General features: G+C 32.3%; 1 protein-coding gene across 2 annotated transcripts in view; it reads left to right on the top strand.

The window, feature by feature from the left end:
• PLA2G4A (phospholipase A2 group IVA) overlaps positions 1–21,016 on the top strand; it is a 180,124-nt gene that overhangs the window by 97,728 nt on the left and 61,380 nt on the right. For both annotated transcript variants that reach the window (XM_031937047.1, XM_031937048.1), the window contains 2 exons: positions 2,948–3,089; positions 20,054–20,190. In XM_031937047.1, coding sequence (XP_031792907.1) covers positions 2,948–3,089; positions 20,054–20,190 — 279 coding nt within the window. The remainder of the gene's footprint in view (positions 1–2,947; positions 3,090–20,053; positions 20,191–21,016) is intronic.

The raw sequence follows: 21,016 nt of genomic DNA on the forward strand, positions 1-21,016 counted from the left end.
TTACAGAAATTGACCCCAGGTTTTGTCTGATTCTGGAGCCCAAACTCTTTCCATGCTACGGTGGTGCCAAAGAAGAAGGATTCCTGTCTTTTCCTTTTTGGGTGTAACTCCATTTCTTGAAGAAGGAAAATCACTCCAGTATCTTTACCAAGAAAACCCCAAATGGGATTGCAGAGTCAGAGATGATTGAGAAAGAACTAAACAACAAATGCTATTTCTGCAAAAGCTCCCCATTCCAATGTTAAATAGACAGTCACATCTAATCCCTTTGTTTTGGTTTGCTTTATCTTAGTTCTTATGTAAAGCCATCCAAAAAACTCTCTGTCCTGTTGATCTCAGGCCCTCAAGACCAATCACAGAATAGCATTTTAGAAAGTCTTTTCCTTCCCTCTCTAGAACAAATGATTGGCATTGCCAAAGCCCATGTCTTTTGTGAACCTACATGATTACATTTTTTGGATATTATAAATATCTATGAAAAATGGTTGGTATTCAGAAAGAAATGAGGAAATAACCATTTATATAGTGTCTACTGTATGATTTGCTCAGTCACACAGTTAGTGAGTGTCTGAGCCTGTATTCTTCCTGACTCCAGTCCCATCACTTTATCCATTACATCTTTTTTCACATGTCCATTTGCTCCATAGAGATATTCTTTTCTGGCACAAACACAAAAATGGCACAACAAAGGTGCATGTCAACTGATTGCTTTATGTATGGAATAACTATATATTAACTATATAATAACTATATAATATATAACTATAAAATAGACTAACATTCTGAATTGTTGTCAAATGAACTTTCTTGTTAGAACAGCATTGTGTTAAAGGCAGACCAAATTCTTCCTTTTAGTGGTTTTTCTTCTGATCAGCTTTCACTGAAAAGTAGTATACCAATGTGTTTGACTAGGGAATCGCTTTAGCCAACTGTTCTTAATGTTTTATGAGTCTTAACATTTTATGAGTCATGAACATTTTTGCCAGTGTAGAGATGCCTATGGATCACTTCTCAGAACAGTGTTTTTAAAATGTGCAAGATTAAAAAGGAAGCCATTTATATTGAAATATATTTATCTATATGTTCTTATATATCATACTTATAATATTGAATTATATAATAAACATTAAATTATTATATATAGATGTATATATTATATATATGTAAATACATATGCACATATACAAGTTCAAGGACCACAGGTTCAGAATATCTGCATTTAGATGGTGATGATGATGATGATAATGGTGATGCTTACATGTATATAGTGCTTACTATGTTTAGTACTCTGCTGAGCACTTTATAATTTATATAATTTATATTTTTATTTATATTATGTTAATTTATATTATTTATGTTAATATATAAACAATAATTTGTATTATTTGTATATATGTTACAATTTATAATTTAGATAGTTGCAACAATTTTTTGTTATTAAATATGGCCTTCAATGATAATTTTGTGCCTCACTCTCAAATTGATAATGCAGTCAAATTATCTTACAAAATTCCCATGACCTGGTAGTCTAGATCCTATTTTAGAGAGAGGAAACTGAGACTAATTGGAAGAGGTCACACAGCCAGAAAATGTTAGAGCAAGGATTCAAAACCACATCCCTGACTTTTGAAGCCTAACATTCTCCCACACTGTGCCACCTTTCCAATGTGAAAATATTCCAGTTATGTTATGGTAAACATACTGAAAAACATTAGTGCCAGGAAGGTTCTTAGAAATCAGTTTGTCCAACACTCTCATTTTAAGGATAAGGAAATTATGTCTTGGAGTTGAAATGTTTGCTTGATGTTATTCATCTAATAAATGGCACAATAAAGGTGCATGCTCCAAATCCACATTGACACTTCATCTAAAAGTAAAAAAAAAAAAAAAAAAATAGAAAAATCTCTTAGCTAGCTGGAAATATTCATTGAATGGCTTATAATAACTAAGAGCAAATATCACTGAAAATAAAATAAATATCACTTTATTTTCTACATAAATCAACATAAATATTATCAACCTAAATCATTTTATTAAAAAATAGAAATGAGTTATTAAGCACTGCATGAGGTACAATTTGGTATAGTGGATGGAGTGCTAGGCATAGACTCAGAAAGACTTGGATTAAGTCTTACCGCTGACACATATATCTCTGTGTGCCTGGTGGAGTCACTTACCTAAGAATTTAAATCAAGCAATCCTTCAATACTAGAGGATTGCAAAGAAGGAAAGTGCTGACCCACAATATTAAAAGAAATTTATATGGTAATTCCTAATACTAAAGCAATTAAGGTCAATCCATTACTTATCACCACATATAATAGCTAAAGTTCAAATATAAAATCAATAATAATTTTATTAATATAATAGTTTACCATTACCATAACATTTTCATGCATTTTATTTAATACAAAACCCTATGATGTTCACATGACAAATCAAATATATGTTATAGATGAAGAAACTCAGATTTAGAGAAATGTAGTGACTAAGGTCATGTAGGAAAGTTAAGGTAGAAGAGCTAAGTTTAATATTCTTAACTTAAATTTCTGCTGTATTCAAGCATATCTGAATCTTGGGTGCCTCTCAAGACATTCCTGCCTTCTCTTACCCCCTGGTTGATTCCTAAATTTCTATCATTAGAGATCAACTTTTAAATTTTAATTAATTTTAAAAATAAATTTTATTTTTAAAATTTTTTTATCAATTTAACTAATTAATTAATTAAATTTGAAATCAGAGCAGAATATACTTTAACACTTTAAGCTGTTATTTAATCACTGAGTTTTTGATTTTTTCCAAAGAGTAAGATTTAAGAGGGGGCAGAAAACATATGACTACTGGGCATCTATGGGTACTAAGAAGGCATATAAAATGGAGACAATGGATCACTTCCCATTTATTCAAAGGTTGTGATATTCATGACCTTATCTGTTTTATACTCTAGCTCTTCTCCTGATCTTCGATTTAGCATGGCTCTGTGTGATCAAGAAAAAAATTTCAGACAACAACGAAAAGAAAACATCAAAGAGAATATGAAGAAACTCCTGGGTTCCAAGAATAGTGAAGGCCTGTGTTCAACAAGTGATGTGAGTTGGAACGTTTAAAACTAAGTACTGTTATTTCTAAGAGATTTAAAATATGATTACCATTAGAAATGTTACCCAGAATTTTTCACTCTAGGATGACAGTGATATAGATGAAGAACATGATCTCTCTAGTGCTTTCAAGAAAGTATAAATACTTTGACAGCGGAAACTATTTTATTAGATAATCCTAAAATTAGTAAACACGGGAATGGGCACCAGACTTGTGTTTTCATTGCTGTAGGGAACTCCCAGCTAAGGAAATTCCCTTTATCCATGCAGATCAGCACCTTTTGTATAGTCTTAGAAATTTTCCTGGAGCATAGAAAGTGATTTGTTCAGAATTGCACTTTCAGTATGTATCAAAGGTGGGACTTAAAATCTGGTCTTTCAGGTTTCAGAGCTAGGTGTTCTAATCACTCTCTATACTGCTAAAGGAAACATTTTGTTGTTGTGCATTCATTTCAGTCATATTCATTTGGGGTTTTCCTAGAAAATCTACTGGAGTGGTTGGCCATTTTGTTCTCAAGCTCATTACAGATGAGGAAACTGAGGTAAACAGGACTTGCTCAGGTCACAGAGTTTATAAATGTCTGAGGTAAAATTTGTACTCAGGCTAAGTATTCTATCAATTATGCTAGTTAAAGAAAGGTGCCCCATTAAAGAAAGTATCCCTTTGGACAAATACAGGATGTTCCATAAATAAGACATTAGGAATGTCCTCTTAACACCCAACTTACATGTTGGAAAATAATAGGTAAAATGGATATGCTTAAATAAACAAACCTTTTAATCTATTTCAGCAGATTATAAAGGGAAAGCCAGAAATTTTCTCCTTTTTTAAGGCCTCCTAGTAATTCATAAGGAAGGTCTTTATTCCTCCATAATTAAATTCTAACTTAGGCAGTACTAGTATTACTATATGAATTTTATAGATGAGAAAACAGACTCATAGAGGTGGTTACTTGGCCATAATTACAGAACTACTAATATTTAGAATGAGGATTCAAAGTGAGGTCTCTTCTCAATGTGTAGAGCTCTTTTGACTAGTGACACTATTTTTCTCTTATTAAATCTTACATCAGCTAGATTCAGGTACTTTCAGGAGACTCAAAGACAAAATGAAAACAGTTCCTGTCATCAGGGAAAAAGGAAAAAGAATATAAATAAGTATTTTTGAAGTGTATCAGGCACTATGTTAAGGGATTTACAAATATCATTTTATTTTGTCCTTACAAAAAGGTAGGTGCTATTATTGTTGTACCCATTTCACAGCTGAGGAAAGGGACTTGCTCAGGGTCAGCTAGTAAGTATTTGAGGCTGAATTTGAAGCCAGGTCATCCTGATTCCAAGCTTGACACTTTGTCCCAGTGATAGCACATATATTCTACTCTGAGATACAATATGCATGTCCATATTGGACAGATTGTCTATGTGGACTATTGCATACAAAAATATACTACATGCACACAAAATAATTTTGGGGAAGAAGTGAGTGTTAGAAGTTGGAAGATTCTAAATGATAGAGGGGAGAAGAGAAAGCATAGGGGAGGGCCCATTCAAAAGTCATGGAGGAGACAGAATATCATGTACAGAAAACAGTAAGAAGGCTGTTTTGGTCAGACCAATGTCAGAAGGAAAGGAACTAGTAAAACGTAATTTCTGAAAGGTACACTAAGAAAGGCTTTAAGGGGAACGGAAAGAGGTTGTATTTTTCCTAGCTATAAGAAATCATCCTGCTAAAAATGGTTGCTACTATTATTAAATGCTGCCATAAATATTTTGATTTACATGGGGCTTTTGCTAGTTTTTTTTTTCTTTTGATCCCAGGCAATGTCATTCTTGAAGCAGAGAAACACTTATCTATACCTCTTATTTTGTGTGTCTTTTATTTTAAAAAGTCAATGGAGTAGAAAATAGTATATTTTGAACTAAATATTTTATTACCCTTCCCTTCAAAGCCTAGCATTATGAGTCATAGTTCCTGGGGTTAAATACTCTGCTCCTTTATAGGCCTCTCAACTAAGATTTTGGCCAGTGTTTCACTAGAACCATAATATATTTTTGGTAGATTTTTCTTAAATGACACCTTTTTACCGTGAAAATGAGGACCCTGCTTTACACAAAACATAATTTTTATATTTCAGGGGAGTATTAGTTTCATATAGTTCATGCTTAGTCACAGTTTATTATCAACATTCAACAGCACCTGTGGAATGAATTATGTTTTCTGTCTCTAATATGGCACTGAGTATCTAACATTTTTTGTATTTGGAAAGGGTTGCTGGAATGAAACTTTTTTTGGGGGTCTAGACTACTTTTTTTGTCTGCCAAAAATGTTGACTATAAATGTAGTCAGCACCACCTATTACCAGAATGAGAATAACATGTTTTTAATTTTATGATCACTTACAAAATATTCATATCATAGTTTTATTTTATAAAAACTTCTTAAAATGTAATTTAATTCATATGCATTAATAATTTAACTTTTTTCCCAGGGTAGAGGTAGAGAAGGTTTTGTATTCTTCTGGCAGTCTGATAACTTGTGTTTTGGGGATTATTTGTTCTTAAGTAAAATGTTTCTCTTTCTCAGCGAATAGTTTAGCTATATACTTTCTAAAGCCATGAATCTTTATGGTTTATTATAGTAAAAAGAAGTCAGTAGACATGTTAAGAGAGGTCATTTTGGTTCAATGAAAGCAAAAATTTTCTGTTAAAAAGTGAAATCAGATGCCCAGTTGATTCACCATTACTGGTGATCTTCAAATAGAGGCTTGTCACAATTTGTTAAGAGTATAAAAAAGAAATTTCTCTTTGGAATTATGTGAGTTCTGAACTCCCTTTCTAATTTGGAACTTCTGTGATTCTGTCAGTAATTAATTAATTTAAGTAATACCCAGTCACTCTGATTTTGTAGGCCTGTGCTAGAAAATGGCAAGGTGAATATTATTCACAAATAAGATTTTTTAAAATATTGTAATCTATGTCAATTAGTAGAATGGTGCTACTAAAGGAATAATATCTAATTTCAAGCAAATACTTGTATTTTATAATTCTTTGTATTTCAGTAGAAATTTATACCTATTTTAATGAATTTGTTAATACTGTTGTTTTCTATATTCATGCCTCAAGTAGGATTTTTGACAATAATGATATATTCAGAAAATACTCTTAAGATAATTGAATTCATTCTTGAATATACCATCCCAATGTTTACTGACCTGGTATGGTTGGAATGTATTTTGTGATTATTATATCTGAATTACCAAAGAGGGTATTGTTAATGATATACTGGGGAAAAACTTCAGTGAAATATGGATATTTTATTGTTTAACCTAAAAATCAATAAACAAGAAGGAATTTTTTGGTTTTTTTAAATCAAATATCCAATTAGAATTTTAGAAAACTTGCATGTTTCAGAAATGTCATTTAAAACCAATTATAAAATAGCAACAATGATAAGAGATATAAACATGAGTCTGCTTAGGCAAATATGTTGAGAGAGAAATGAGGTAAACCCCACATTTTAATATTTTGTGAGTAAACAAATAATACTTTAAAAGGTAGATTAATGGAACTGATGAAATAACAACAAAATTTTTAAAAAATTAAATTTGAACCTGTTGTGTTCTAGAGCCTTGATTTTTTTCTAACATAATCCATGTGAAGACTGCAGAAAGAAAGAAACAACTCCTCAGTAAAAGAACTCCCTAAACTCTAGAATAAACATGTATAGAGTAGAGAGGGTAAGGATATAAGTTCATTTTTTGGTTTTAGTGGAAAGAAGATCTCAAGAACTTAGTTAATTTTTCATAATGACTTCTTCTAAAACACAAAGATGTTACATCAGTCTATCAATTAATGAGTATTTATCAATCACTTACAATATGCTAGGCATTGGGGCCAGGAATTAGAGACATAAAGACAAACAATAAAAAGTTCTTGCTTTCAATAAATATTAGTTAATTCAAAGAACTTACATTTAATTGGGAGAAACAAGATGTGTAAAGAAACAAATGCAATATATTTGAGTCAATAAAAGAAATCTGATATCTAGAATTTGTCCTTTGATTGACTATTACTATTTTTTCATGGTTCTAGCCATTCTTATCATCAGAGAAGGGGGGAAATGTCAGTTTCCAAAACACCCATAAATAACAAATGAACCAAATAAAAGATATTAAACAGCCCTTAGTTTGGAGTGTCTTTTCTAATTTGATGAGTGGATAAGTAGTACAAGAGAAGATAGAATTTGCTATGAAGTACATATAGATTATAATTTATTATAACTTATTTATTGGCACTTTAAATAATAGTCAAAACCTGCGGAATAATGAAAAAAAATGGTGGAAAAGAATTGTGGAACTAAAAATATATTCACATTAATACTTCTTTTCATTTGCTATTTTATACTCTCTCAGAATAATGTTTAAGTCCTGTAAACCAGAAATGTGATTCCTAGTATTTTTCTTTAAGAAAACTACTTAGATGCCCAAATGTATTTGCTGCAATGAATTAATTAATGCTCTAAGGGATGGGAAAAGACAAAGAAAACATTACGACATTATAATTTTAACAATTTTTAAAGCCTTCATGATAAACATATTTGGAGTGAATACAGCCCTGTTTAAAATCTGCCTAAATCAAATTCTAGAGCAGAGTTAAATAACTTGTCAAGGGTCATTCAATTAACATGGAATTTGAAGCCATGTTTTCTTGACTCTGTCTATTTCACTATTCTCCTTGTGATAACCAATCAGTTAACATTGATTTATACTAGAAATACAAAGACAGAAGCAAAATAGACACTACTTTCAAAGCTTTACATTTTAAAGGAGAGATGTGCAATACATAAATACATATGTACGTGCGTGCACATATTTATATATATGTAAAATAAATACAAGCTATTTTGATGAGAGATGATACAAACAATTGAAAGGAATCAGGAAAGGTTTCTTATAGAAGGCAGTACTTACACTAAGTTTTGAAAGAAACTAGGGATTTTAAGAGTCCATGATTTGGGAATATGATTTGTTTATGCCTAGTTATTTATGTCTTGTCTTCTCCATTAGTCTATGAGTGCTTTGAGAGCAAAAACTTTTGATTCCATGAATTTAGCACAATGCCCTTCACATAATAGGTACTGAAGAAATGTTTACTCACTGAGTGACTTTCTAACTGAACTTCACTTGTTTTGGAAAGTGAGCAGACCTTATTTTAGTTTCTGTTAGGGGACTATAGGACTTAGTAAAGTGGTATCCAGTTTTATTTCATAATAGAAAAAGTACAGCGATTGTATTAAAAGTTGTAGTAGTTGTTTGTCAGCAATAAAATGCAAAATCATTACCATTAACATCATCACCAACTACTTTTTCAGATATTCCATTTATTGTATTTTTCTTCATTGTGATAGGTTGTTTTTGACTTACAGAGTGTACTTTAGTATTTAACATTTTTTCTTTTTATTCGTGCTGTTTCTTAGCACATTTTCCTGGATGAACTTATTTTGTTTAATAACTTCAGCAGTTACTCTAACATTGATGATTCCCAGTTGTCTCTTCACTCTGACCTTTCACCCAATGTTCAATCTCTGACACCAACCTGCCAGTCTGAATATTTTTAAGAAGACATATTGTCTTCAATTTGGCTTTCCCAAACTGAGCTCATGCCTCATTTCCTTGATATTCCTTTTAATATACTGATTATCAATTTGCTGTTTTTTTTTCCTGTTACCTAGACTTGTAACCTAATTTGTCTTATCCCACCCTGTCTAACCATGTAACTTCAATGCTTTGAATTCTTCTTTGTACCCTCCCCCAAACATATTTAAGTGTTTCTCAGTGTGTGATGTAAACACAGTCAGTCCTTTATCTGTTCTGATGACAAGTATGATATGAATCAGTGGAATGCATAGGCCAAAGCTGTAAATTCCTAAAAAGATTCTTTGGAACTTACTATGTAATTTCATTTTGCTGCATATCTACTTCCCTAGCCATATTCTCCCAAGATTAATGTAAATTTATTTTAATTTTTTAGAGAAATTCAAGTAACTTTGGGGGAATTGATCCCAAAGGAGTGCTTGCTTAAAAGGGAGAGAAAGTGTGAAGTTGTAAATTATCAGCAAACGATACCCAAATACTTTGAGAGATGTATGATTTCATTTATATGGTCATTCCTATCAAAGATTGTCCATTCATGTGTGTAACCTTTATTCATAGTTTCCCATAAGTTTGCTGGAAAAAATATACCAAAGAACATGGAGAATTTCTTAATTTCTTTTGACATTGAGGATTCTAAGGAAATCCATTGATTATTCCTCACTATTATTATGATCAACCCATGTAAATTTTCAATTTTGTTTAATAACTTCAGCAGTTACTCTAACATTGATGATTCCCAGTTGTCTCTTCACTCTGACCTTTCACCCAATGTTCAATCTCTGACACCAACCTGCCAGTCTGAATATTTTTAAGAAGACATATTGTCTTCAATTTGGCTTTCCCAAACTGAGCTCATGCCTCATTTCCTTGATATTCCTTTAAATATACTGATTATCAATTTCCTGTTTTTTTCCTGTTACCTAGACTTGTAACCTAATTTGTCTGTGAAATATCTTATCTGGAATTTGTTGAGTCCACTACACTGTATGATTCTCCATTACCATTTGGGTACTCCTCAAATTTCTCTGGAAATTGTAGCATTTCATAACTTACAGCCTTGTACCATCATTAACAAAGTGTTCATGTTAAATAGTTGGGTCTTTTTTTTTCCTGGAAAAGTTTGAAGTAATAAAAGGAACTTGGTGGTTTTATGAAGGCAGCTCATCTGTTCAGTTAAACAATCAGCTCAATATTCATTTATATTTTCTGTTCATTGTATATGCATATACAAATAAATTAAAAATATACACTATATACACACATTTATATTGTTTTATCTGTGTATATAATAGCATATGATATATGTGTAGTATGTATATTTGCAGTAGTCAACAACCATACCAAAGAACTTCAGCCATCTATTCATTCTCATCTCAAGTGCTTGACTTGACTCAATTATCTTTGTGTACCCCACTCTCCAATTTGTTAAATATTATTTATCAAATCAAATGGAAAACCTTCTTTTTCTGTATAATCACCTCTCTTTCCACATATCTATCTCCATCTATCTGTCATCTATCTATCTATAAAACAATACTTTCATCTAAATATCCTCCACTTAAATAAAAACAAGATTACTTGTTATACAATTTATTAATAATATAGCAAACAACAAAACAAAAACTTAAACATTTTCATTGTGTTTGCTTTGAGAAAAATCATAACCTAAGTCATCTCTAATCAATGTTATTGACATCTCTGTTTTGGAAACACAATCTTACAGTTTAGATATAAAGGATAGTGGCAAAAATCTTTCAGTAATTTTCATCAGAATACCCTATAAAAAGCTAAATATAATCACTCCAGAAAGAAGTTTTCTTAATCCTTTCTCTCTATACTTCATTTAGTGTTCTTCTAGCCATCATTGTTAAATTGTGAGAATAATTAAACTTGGAAGTCTTCTTATAAACTCCCCTAAGATTCCATTTTCTAATAAAGAAACAGTAACAATCTCCATAATTTATATGGAAGAGGCTGTTCAAGATTGTGCTACATATAAGTCTACTTACAGGCATTTGTCTGTTATATATACATTCAAATATTTGAGTGTGTATTATATAAATATGCAATATACACATATATTTATATATGTATTATTGAATACTATCTGTGGGCTGTATGTCCAACATATAGCAGAATCTGAATCATAGACATTCCACATTCACAATATTTTTCCTGTACAAAATGTTAGACAAAACACATCTTTTACAATTAAGCAAAAGATAACATGAAATAAAAAAAAAAATCACACATCATTAATGGAGGACTGAATGTTAATATACCCATTATTTAAATTTGGTTCTCTATTCTGAGATTTTTTTTTTTTTAGGTCTTCACATGTTAGTGGTGACTTGTTTAGTCTGGTAGATGTTTTTGGATAATAAATACGTAAATATAATCCTATGACATGCCCAGTCAGCACCAGGGTAAGTAGATGCCATAGGATTATACAAGAAAGTCAAAATCTGCTATCACCTATTACTAAACATTTACAATTAACTAACCATCTTTCAAAAGAAAATAAGCAAGAACATGGATTATTCAGGAGAATTTAGAGAAAAAGCTCAAGCATGATGTCCATTGATTGCTAGTCAGTGACATTGTCTTTGTTTTTTAGTTTTAAAATTTTTCTTTTTTTCAGTTCCAAATTTCCCCTCTCCCTTCAGTAACTCACTCACTAGATAAGTGGCCACACATTATTACTGGGAAAACCATAGTTTCAACTATATGGACTTCTGTTAACAAGATGATATCTTTGCTTTTTAGTATACTGTCCAGATTTGCCATGGCTTTAAATTCATGATTGTAGTCATTTATCTGCAGTGATCTTGAGCCCAAGAATGTAAAATATTATGTTGATCCTATTTTTTCTTTCTCTGTTTCCCAGGAAGTTGTAGGACCAGTTGCCATGATCTTTTTTTTTTTTTAAATTTAAGTGTTATGCTTCCCGTAAGCTTTTACACTTTCCTCTTTCACTCTCATCAAGAGGCTTCTTGATTATTCTTCCCTTTTGGCCATCAAAGTGATACCGTGCATATATCTGAGATAGTTGATCAGCTTTTGATTCATCTAGTATGGCATTTTGCACAATGTACTCTGCAATAAATTAAATAAGGTAAAGTGACAAGATAGAGCCTTGTTATACTCCTTTTCCAACCTTAAACCAATCAATTATTGCACATTTCATTTTAACTGCTGCTTTTTGAACCATATACAGATTCCTTAGGAGACAAGTAAGGTAATCTGGTACTCTCTCTTTTTTGAGAACTTGCCACATTTTGTTGTGATCCGGAGATGATAGTGGAGTAAATGAAGCAGAATAAGATTTTTTTTTCCTGGAACTATCTTGCTTTCTCCATAATTCAGAGAATGTTGGATAGTTGTTTCTAATTCCTCAGACTCCAAAAACCAGTCCACATTTCTGCTAATTCTTGATTTTAGCTTGTGGAATTTTAAGCATAATCTTGCTATTGTGTAAAATGAGCACACTTGTTTTTATAAATTAAACATTTTTTGATATTGCCCTTCTTTAGGATTGAGGCAGAAACTGATATTTTCCACTGTTGCTTCTGTAAATTTTCCACATCACTGATGCATTGAGGGCAGCATCTTTAACAGCATTATCTTTTATGATTTTAAATACTGAGCTCCACTATCACCTTCACTAGCATTACTGTTGGCAATGCTTTCCAAGGCTCCTTTGACTTCATTCTCCAGGATGTGAGATTCTAGATTAGGGTTCTTCTGTATAATCTTGCCATCTCTTCTTAATCTCTTATTCTTTTGTTAATTCCCTACCATTTTATAATGTCCATTTTTGCATGAAATGTTCTGCTGTTTATATCTATGTGTAAACATATTTCATCCAATCTATTTTCTTCTTTTTATTTTTATTTTATTTTATTTTTGTTTTGTTTTATGGTACTCATTTAAGAAAATCTGATCTCTCTTTGTTATTCTCTGGAATTTTCTATTCATTTGGATATATCTTTCCCTTTTTCCTTTCCTTCTTTTCTAAGCTATTTCTTTTTTTGCTCTTCTTTTTTTGGGGGGGATTATTTTTGTTTTTGCTGCCATGTGTACAATATCATGAACCTCTGCCCATACTTCTTTAGGTACTCTACTAGAACTAGTCCTTTAAATTTATTTATTACCTCTACTTCATATTCATAAGTGATGTTATTTAGGTAATACCTATATGTGTTTTGGTTTTTCTATTTTCTTCAACTTAAGTCTGAATTTTGCCATAAGAAGTTCATAATATGAAATGCCAGGTCTTTTTTTTGTTTTTTAACTGATAGTATAGTTTCTCCACTTTTGATTGCAAAGTATATAATCAGAATGATCCATGTGTACAGTCACTTTGTTTTGATTGTTGAAAAAGAATGTTATGACAGACTTATCTTAAGTTTCTATTAGTTTCTCTGTCTCTCTCCCCAATTTTTCTTTGTGATCATTAACGTTTTTAGTTGTCAATGATCATCTCCAGCTTTAACCTCTCTCTAAATCTTTTAACACATCTCAAATTGCCATCTGGAAATCTTGAATTTGATGCCCCATAGATATTTTAAGGGTAGCTGAATGCTACAGTGGAAAGAACACTGGGTCTGGAATTAGGAAGAATGAACTTCCTGAGTTCAACTCTGGGCTCAGATACATTTTAGTTATGTGAACTTGGGCCAGGCACTTAATCCTGTAAGCCTCAGTTTCCTCATCTGCAAATTAACTAGAGAAGGAAATTGCAAACCATTTCAGTAGTTTTGCCAAGAATCCCCAAATAAGGTCATGAAGAATCAGACATGATTGAAAGGACTGAACAACAAAACTGATTGTTATGAAAATTAGAGTTAAACTAGATTGCCTCTCAATTCACGTCAATACAAAATTATGATTGCTTAACTTTTGGACATCTTTCCAGGATGTGAACCCAAAATTATGTTCTCCACCTTTTAAAAAAAAATATCTTTATTACCCTTTCTAGTGAAGATTGACTATAGTTATCCGATAAGTAAACCTACAAAAACACACCACAGTATTTTTCTTTTACTTTACAAAGAAGTAAATGGCCATGCTTATTGTATTTCTTTGAAGTTCAAGTATTAATATGTTTTAACTCAAATATATTGTAAAGGAATCCAAGGTAAATAAAAGTTCATTTTAGTAATTAGCTATTGAAGTAATGTAAATAAGTAAAGTATTTAGATTATAATCTAGCAGTATAAATGTCTCAATAGGACCAAGATGTGCTCAGCAACATACATTTGTTTTAGTTATCTATATTTAGGCACAAAACTAACAGCTGAATTTTGTAGTTACTCATATATGTAACAGTTCTCAGAATATCCAAGACTACCCGAGTTGAGAAAATTGAGCCAAATTACAATTTTCATATTTTCTTGAAATCCTGATTACATCACTGGGAATGATTCATTCACAGAAGAATATCATTTGGCTTTTATCTTTTATGTTTTATTTTATATCAGAGAAGTTTTGGGAGATAAAGGAGGTTTATAATTTTTCTGAATTATTTCAGAACTTATTTAAATTAGGATTCCCCAATAATGTGGACATGCTGACTTTACCTGTAGCTACTTATCTTAGAATGATAAGCTAGGCAAGGTGATGATGAGATATAATGTAGTGTTTTAAGGTTTGCAAAGTGCTTTGCATATTATTATCTAAATGGTCCTAACAACAACCATCAGCTGAGTGTTCTGCACCCTGTAAATACTTCAAAAATATTTGTAGAATTGAATCAAATATATTAATTAACATAATTTTTACCTTATTAATTAGAGTTCTGGGTGAAATGAGCTCTGAAAATGGCAGCCCTCTTTAGGCTTATAAAAGTTAGATAAAATAGTAAATATAAAAAAGGCATTATTTATATTCACAATATTTATTAAAAATGAAAATAATACATTATGGATAATATATACATTTTTAGGGGAACCAACATGAATAAACTTTTTGATCATCTGGTCCAAAATATGGCAGTATTTGGAAATATTTTTGATATTGTGGAGAAAACTTTGAGATCAAAGCTGTAACTAGGAATTTTTACAACTAGGAAATTCACAAAAAAAAAAAAAATATGTTAAGTGAAAATGCATGAAAGGCGCCCTTAAATGTGGTTGGAAGCTGGGAAAAGAGGGGAGGATATTATTATGTAGGGAGAGACAACAATCTAAGCAGTATACAATGCCATATGCTCCTCCCAGATAATTTGGTAACTTCTTGTTTAAACTGACTTTAGTATATAATTATGAATTTCTTCATACTTGGCATCTAAAAAGTCAGATGACTCAGATGTAACAAGAATCCCTGCTTGGACTTATGTAGGGAGATGTTATCCACCTTCAGAGAAATAGAGGACAAAAAACATAATAGTCCTACATAGATGCATATGAATGTATATGTGGATGTGTATCTATATCTATATCTATATATATGTATGTATATATATGGTGATAGATATAGATGTATAACATGTGTGTATATACATGGAGTGCATATATGTATATATATTTGTATGTATATATATATGTCTCACAATACGTCTATGTGTATCTATATGTAGATAGATATACACACGTATATATCTTTGCTTAATTATAACCTTCTTGAGGTGGGAAGAAGGGGGGGGGGAAGTAAAGTAGAAAGGGCATAGCAGTGAAGAAAAGAAACCTACAAGGGAGTAAAGAAAAGATGGACAGCTCTGAACCCAATGTGTAACATTGATTAAAAGTTTTCTTGAAATGAAAATTTATTGCTTTATATTTAAAATCCTTATATTCTGCTTTATAAATGGCAGTTTTCTTTTTTCCTTTTCCTGTTTTGTATTTAAGTTCAAAATAAATAAAAATTATTCTGATGATACTAAAATAACAATAATAACAAGAATCTCTGTACCTGAGAAGTTGAAGAGATCTACAGGGATTCCTATACTGAAACATCTTTCCTGTTTCTCTGGAGTAGCTAAGAGGCTTGGGATTCCTTAAATAATTTTACTCCTAAAGATAGTCCATTATCTTTTTATACTGGTTAGTCCTCTTTCCTAATTCCCAGCCTCTGGGCCTCAGGGAAGTGTGGGAAGTTTGGATGGTGAAATTTTGGAGAAAAAATAAAGGTCAAGGGTGGGGAGGCAAAGGTGTCCCCAATATAGAAGAACCTTCCAATAGTAGCTAAAATCTTCCCCTGATTTCTGATTCCTCAGGATATAGTTAGATGTCTCAAGGATGAATTGCTGTGCTTACTGAAGGGAGGCAGTAACTTTTGGACTTTCCTCTCCTCTTTAGAAGAAACCAATTTGAATCCTATGGGTCTCTACTGCTCTAGAAAATCTGGAACACAGTCAAGATGTTTCTCTAATTCAAGGGTAGAGAAATCATTTGCATAACTAACTGCAGGGGATGATGAGCTGAAAGCTAAGTAGAACAACTTCCCACTGCTTGAGTTTTATAAGTTGATAATTTTGTATGACCCACAAATGATGTTATAAATATCCAAATGGCCGTTGGCAGAGACATAAAGTTCCCCACCCCTTCTCTAATGAGAATTTTCAACTGCTCTCAAACCATTTTGAAATTACTTACCCTCTAATTTGTATGTATCTTGTTTCTGACTAGTTATTTGTTTTCCTCATTGGAATAAAAACTTCTTGAGGGAAGGGATAGCTTTGCTTATTTATTTATTTTAAATAAGGCTATGAGGTTAAGTGGCTTATAACTGCTACTAAGTGTTCACTTTCTGAAGCTGGGTGTGAATTCAGGTTTTCCTGACTCTAGGACTGTTGCTCAAGTTATAGCACCACTTAACTGCCCCTGAGGGAAAGGATCATTCTTTGCATCTCTTGGTATCCTCCCTCCCCCTTTTTTTCCCAAGAGCTTGGCAAGAAGTTTGTTAATTGATATTCTTAATTCCTTACAATGTTCCATTATTCATGTACCACAATTAGTTAAGCCAATCCTCTGTAAGAACCCACTTTATTTTGAGGTCCTTGCCAAGACAAAGCATGCTTATATAACGTATGTGTGTGTTCATTACCCTACATCCTTGATCATATGTGAACATGGACCTAGTAGTGATTTGTTCGTCTGATTGTGCGCACAGATTTTCCAGTCCATTTTGAATCCCAAGGAGGCTGATTTAATAAAAATGTGACTTAAGGAAAATATGACCTCTCTGAGCCTTTCTTTAGCAGTGATGTTGAGGGAGTTAGACTAAATTACTTTTCAAGTCTTTTTCACCTCTAATATTGTATGAAATTCTGAGTGTTTCATGGTAAAATGCAGACAGTTGGTTAGGAGAGACCAAAGAGAGAGTCTAAAAGCAAGAAATGGCATCTCCAGTTAGAGAAAAAAATATCTTCCAGTTGAATTAAATGGTTAAGATTACTTCTGTGATTTTATGCTAAGCAAACTAAACCCTTTGTGTTATTTCCACCACCTTAAATGTGTCACACTTTCATTTATTCCATTCTCCAGTGGTGTTCTTAGGCTTTTTTTTTTTTTTTAAATTACTTCATTGTTTATTTATATGGTATCCCTCACAATGAAACATTGAATTATAGAATGTTTTGTCCCATTGTTCACTCTTTTCACTTTTTCTTTTCAACTAAACCACAAGCTATTCAGTGTGATATATTAGATAAATGGTTGGCCACACAATCTGAAAGACTTGATCAATGTTTAGTATTGGTTCTGGAGTTAGGGGAAAAAAGTTAAATCTCTCCTCTGACACTTATAACCTGTATGACTTTGGACTGGTCGTCTTCCTAGCCTCAGTTTCTTTATCTGTGAAGTGATGGAATTGGATCACATAGTATTTAGGATTACTTCCAGCTCTAAATTCATTATCTCATGAAATTAAAAAAGCAAACTGATTTTTTTAGTGCATATATCCCATCTGCAGCTTTTTTCTTTTGAAATTTTATTTATTTATTTAACAATATCTTTCCATTTTCAAAATACATTCAAAGATAGTTTTCAGTATCCTCCCCTACAAAAAACAGTGTTCCAATTTTTTCTCCTTCCCTTCACCATTCTCTTCCCCTAGAGAGCAAACAATTCAATACATGTTAAACATGTGCAATTCCTCCAAACATATTTCCACAAGAAAAATAAGACCAAAAGAAAAAAATGAGAAAGAAAAAAAGAAGCAAGCAAACAACAATAACAACAACAACAAAAGTGAAGATATGTTTTGATCCACATTCAGTTCCCACAGTCCCTGCTCTGGATGCAGATGACTCTCTCTATCACAAGTCTACTGAGACTGACCTGAAACCATATCTGCAAAGTCTATGACAAATTTCACATTGGGAGTTAATAGCTTTAGGTCTCTCTGTGTCACCACCCCCCCCAATGACAACAAGGACAAACAAGACCAGAACAAATTCTTTCCGACCTAAATTATATTTCTTTCCACTTAGAAACTTGTGTTTAGAATAATAGATCATCCACTTCTTAGTTGATTGGATAAAAACAAGAAAGTGAAATTTAATGTTTTAGAGGCTCTAATTTTCTTTTTCCTCCATCTTGCTTTGGTACATTGATATCTGTGCCTTCTAAGTTTTTTCTTTCTTTTTTGAAATTGCCTCATTAATATTATTACTAGTAATAATAACAATAACAAGCTTAAGAATGTGTCAGTGATCTATAGTTTGGGAGGTCTCTCTAACAACATAGATCACAGCTATTTTCTAACATGTTTGAGTTTCTTGAGGCTCAAGGAGGAGAATCAACTTGTTCAATATTATCTAAGTAGTAAATATGGCTGCATTTGGGGTGATTATTGAGCTGAAATGAAGGCTGTTCTCACAAGCCCCCCAAGAAACCTGCTCCCAAAAAATATTACATTTTAGAGAAGAATATTACAAAGACATCTTTTATGAAAATGTTGGTATTTAACAGGACAGAACCAAATGAAAAACAAACAAGTTAAGAAAATGCTTTTATTACTTTTGCCCTTTCCCTCCTTATCTGAAAATGTCTCTGAAAAATTCAGAGAAGTCTTTCACACCAACAGACAAAGGGTCACAATCAGATAGCAAAGCAAAAATCAATATAATCTGTGCTTCTGTGCTGAATTGAGATCTGACTTGTAATCACTCTATTTCCAATTTGTCTGTTTGGAAAGGCAAAATATGCTGAAAAGAATCCTGGCCTTGGTAAATAGGTCATCATGGCTCTTCACTACTTATTAGTTTGTCTTTGGGCAATTCTAATAAACTCTGAGGCATGTTTATTTATCTGTAAAATGAGGAGGCTGGAATAAAGGAATCAAAAAATTTATAAAGGCTCAGCTACAGAATTGTATAATTCTGTGAATTTCAAGCTATATTGAGAGTCGTTTCACATTGACACTTTATAGAATCTTGTGTATGTGGTTTTCTCACTGAAGAACAATTAATATTAAATAGTATAGATCTATAGGATCTTATGTTATAATTGTATTATAACATAATAATAATATATTATACTATATAATAATATAGTATAATCATAAAATCTTTCATTCTTTAGATTTAAAGTTGGGGTAATGTGGTAATGACATTACAGTATAAATAGGTAATTCAGGTTATATTTATTGCTTCTATAAATATTGACCAAAGACCTGTAGACAATTCTCAAATCCTCTCAACTTCAGGTTTACTGTTTTTAAAAAAGGAGGTAATAATGGTCAGGCAATTTTTATAGTTGTAGCTATGAGATGAGATCAGTGATATGAATGTGTGTTGAAAACTGAAAAGGATCATATAATTCTCATCTTCAAAGTAGCTAGAGATTGGTGAGGAGACTGTTCCAATAGTGTAGGCAAGAAAATATGAGTTGCCTACATAAAGGTGGTGGTGGTGGCAGTGACAATAGAACAGAGGAGGTGGATGCAGGAAATATTCCAGTTAAATCAGTAATTCCTGGCAGCTTATTGGGTGTGGGAAGTGATAAGAAAGAAAGAATCAAGGATGAGGCCTGAGTAATTCGTGGATGATACCACCAACAGAAAAAGAGGAATTTTATTTAAAATTTAATTAAATTTAACAAGACAATTTTTTATAAGACTTTAATAAATTTTTTCTAATGTCAAATTAATTGCTTTCCTTTTGGATAATTTTATTTTGGTAGGGGTAGATTATTAAACAAGTGAGACAGCTGTTCTTTTTTTCCAGAATGTGTGAAATTTATAAAACAAGTTGAGCAACAGACACCAAGAATAGTCCTTTTTTTTTTTATTTTCAAATGCATAGCATATTTTATGACTTTTACCTTATTTGGACTTTGGCCATTTAATTTTCCTTAGGTGCCAGTGATTGCTGTATTGGGGTCAGGTGGTGGATTCCGTGCCATGGTGGGATTTTCGGGTGTGATGAAGGCACTATATGAATCAGGAATCTTGGATTGTGCCACATATATTGCTGGTCTTTCTGGCTCTACCTGGTAAGTCTGCATTTTAAAATCTTTGTATTCCCATTTTTCATTTTAAAATGTTTTCATTTAGTATTCCTATTATTTTGAAATGAGTGTTTTGAAAATGTGAAACTCACACTTTGAAATGCTGAATTGAATTTACCATGATGAAATAGATTGTGACAATTATGGAGAAGTTCCCTGGGTAAATCCATATCTGATAAGATTTGTCACAAAATTTCACTTTCCTTAATATAGCAATTTAATTAAAAATATATGTATAAAATAAAAATACTAAATTATATGTACTTTGTTTACTTTCTTCCTCAGGAGAACTATTATTCCATAACTGTGAAATCCAGATTTTGTATTCTTCTTTCTTCCTTCTTTCCTCCCTCCCTTCTTTCCTTCCCTCACTTCCTTCCTTCCTTTCCTTCTCCCTTCCTTCCTCCCTCCCTCCCTCCCTCCCTTCCTTCCTCCCTCTCTCCCTCCTTTCCTTCCTTCCTTCCTTCCTTTCTTCCTTTCTTCCTTCCTTCCTTCCTTCCTTCCTTCCTTCCTTCCTTCCTTCCTTCCTTCCTTCCTTCCTTCTCTCCTTCCTTCTCTCCTTCCTTCCCTCCTTCCTTTCCTCCTTCCTTCCTTCCTTCCTTTCTTCCTTCCTTCCCTCATGTAAATTTTTTTGGATGAGGTGAAAGAGGAGATTCCTTGCCTCGATTGCTCCCTAGCCTTAATCACTGAAGAATACAGCCTCTATCAGTGCTGTTGAAGACCTTAGCATAAAAAGGCCAATATCTCCCACTGCATACAGGATAGTCCTTCTGATTTATATCTTGCTACTGAACTCAGATGACATCACCTT

The sequence above is a fragment of the Sarcophilus harrisii genome, chromosome 4 (assembly GCF_902635505.1).
Source record: "Sarcophilus harrisii chromosome 4, mSarHar1.11, whole genome shotgun sequence".
NCBI lineage: Eukaryota > Metazoa > Chordata > Mammalia > Dasyuromorphia > Dasyuridae > Sarcophilus > Sarcophilus harrisii.